The 1,808-nt window shown below is 54.8% G+C and overlaps 1 protein-coding gene across 2 annotated transcripts in view; it reads right to left on the reverse strand.

Annotated features, from left to right (window-relative positions):
- The window catches only part of RBM45 (RNA binding motif protein 45), a 7,368-nt gene extending 5,635 nt beyond the window's left edge, over positions 1 to 1,733 (reverse strand). The window contains exon 1 of one of the 2 annotated variants that reach the window (XM_085322239.1): positions 1,300 to 1,733. In XM_085322239.1, coding sequence (XP_085178365.1) covers positions 1,300 to 1,692 — 393 coding nt within the window. In that variant the 5' untranslated portion in view covers positions 1,693 to 1,733. The remainder of the gene's footprint in view (positions 1 to 1,299) is intronic. The other variant, XM_085322232.1, reaches the window with a different exon arrangement.
- Positions 1,734 to 1,808: the final 75 nt, after the last annotated feature.

Consider the following 1,808-nt stretch of genomic DNA (forward strand, 5'->3'; position numbering starts at 1 on the left):
CTCACCTGTGACAAAAGTCACACCTGTTAAGTATGGTGCATCCCACCTGTTCCTCAAGCAGAGCAGAAGCCTGCAAAAGCTTTCTGAAGGCATAATGGAGAACAGCAGTGCTACTTAATCAGGCTTGACCAGTGTCACAGGTGGCACATGAGGTATCAACAAATGCACTGCTGTAACAGACCAGCCCTAATATAGCAGCATTAACAAAACCAACCAGCCAATCAAGTAGTTTAATAAGGCCTTGCTTGAGYTGACAGCTCACTTGGCCAGTGTCTGCAGGCATTGTGCTAAGTACTGTAACTTCCCACAACTGCTAACTTTAACTGTTAAAATAAACAGTGCACCCCAGAAGACAAACAAGCAAAAAACTAAAAAAAAAATAAAACACAAATAACAACCTTCAATGTAAGCATCTTATACAAAGGGAGCAACTGAATTCACAGAGCTCTTAAATTATTCAACTAACGGTCATGCAGGGGAGTAAAGAACACAAACCCCAATCTTCTGGCTTCTAACAACAAGTTCTATCAGAAAATACTTTTACGGTCTCAACTGCTATTTGAAACATGTAGAATCTTCTTTCACTGCTTAGAGTCATTCAAATCTTCACATTATTTGAAGAGTATGAAAACAATTCATACTATTGAGCTTGAAAGTTGTCTGCAGGTTCCACAGATTAAAGAAAAACACGAAAATTGTTCTGACAAAATCTATGTATAGCATACAAAATCTTGCAAAGACAGWCCTAGGTATCTGTGTTAATCTTGGTTAAAACATGTGAAATACACGTTCTCTTACAATATTTTTAACATAAAAACGAAAACATTTTATGCCCCAACATTTATCGCTTAACATAAAAAGGAAAAAAAAAAATAAAAGAGTTAAGTACTGCATATTCTCCAAGCCTTCTGCAGCTCTTGTAAAGCGTGGGCACTTCAGGGAGGCATGGACCCAGCTACCGTACYCTGCAAGCACCAACGCTCACTATGAGAAGCGCTGTGAAGCTCCACAAACCCAGCAGCCCGAAACGGCCCCGGGCTGGACTCTAAACTGGAGTCACAGCACCTGAACCGAGAGCAAAGGCGGAGAATGCGCCGCAGGGCAAAGCGGCTTCGGACGCGCCCGCGGCCGAGCGGACGCCGCCGCCAGCTCGGGGCGCAGCAACTGCGGCCGCCATGCTGCGCAGGGAGCCGGGCCCCGCGGTCAGGTCGGGCCGGGCCGGGCCGGGCCGGGCCAAGCGGGGTCCGGCCGCAGGCTCCGTCCTGGCGGGCAGGGAGGAGGCGGCGCGGCAGGCCGTACCTTGATGGGCTTGGTGTCGGGAGCCAGGCTGCGGCCGTGCATCATCTCCATGGCCCGGCAGGCCTGCGAGCTGCGGGCGAACTTGATGAAGGCGATGCCGCGGGACTCGTTGGTGCGCTTGTCGCGCAGGAGCCAGATGTTCTGGATGTCGCCGAAGGGGGCGAAGCGGTCCCGCAGCAGCGCCTCCCCGGTGTCCTTGCCCAGCACCACGAACACGCGGCTGTTGGGCGGCTCGTCCAGGCACTCGGCCGACAGGCGGAACCCGCCGCCGCCGCCGCCCTCCTCCATGGCGGAGCTGCCGCCGCCGGGCTCCCGGGCTGCCGGAGACCGCCGGCTCTTCTCGGGCGCCGGCGGGGAACGGCCGCTGCGCCCTTTCCGCCTCGGCGACAACATGTCCGCCCCGGGCGCGCGCCCAGTCAGCGCCGCCGCCGCTGACGTCCCGCCGCGACGCCGCTGACGTCCTGCCGTGACGTCACGCCGCTGCCGCCGCTGATGGTGAGGGGGTGTCG

Source organism: Rhea americana, unplaced genomic scaffold (genome assembly GCF_003343005.1).
Source record: "Rhea americana isolate MKP2758 unplaced genomic scaffold, rheAme1 scaffold_12, whole genome shotgun sequence".
Classification (NCBI taxonomy): Eukaryota; Metazoa; Chordata; class Aves; order Rheiformes; family Rheidae; genus Rhea; species Rhea americana.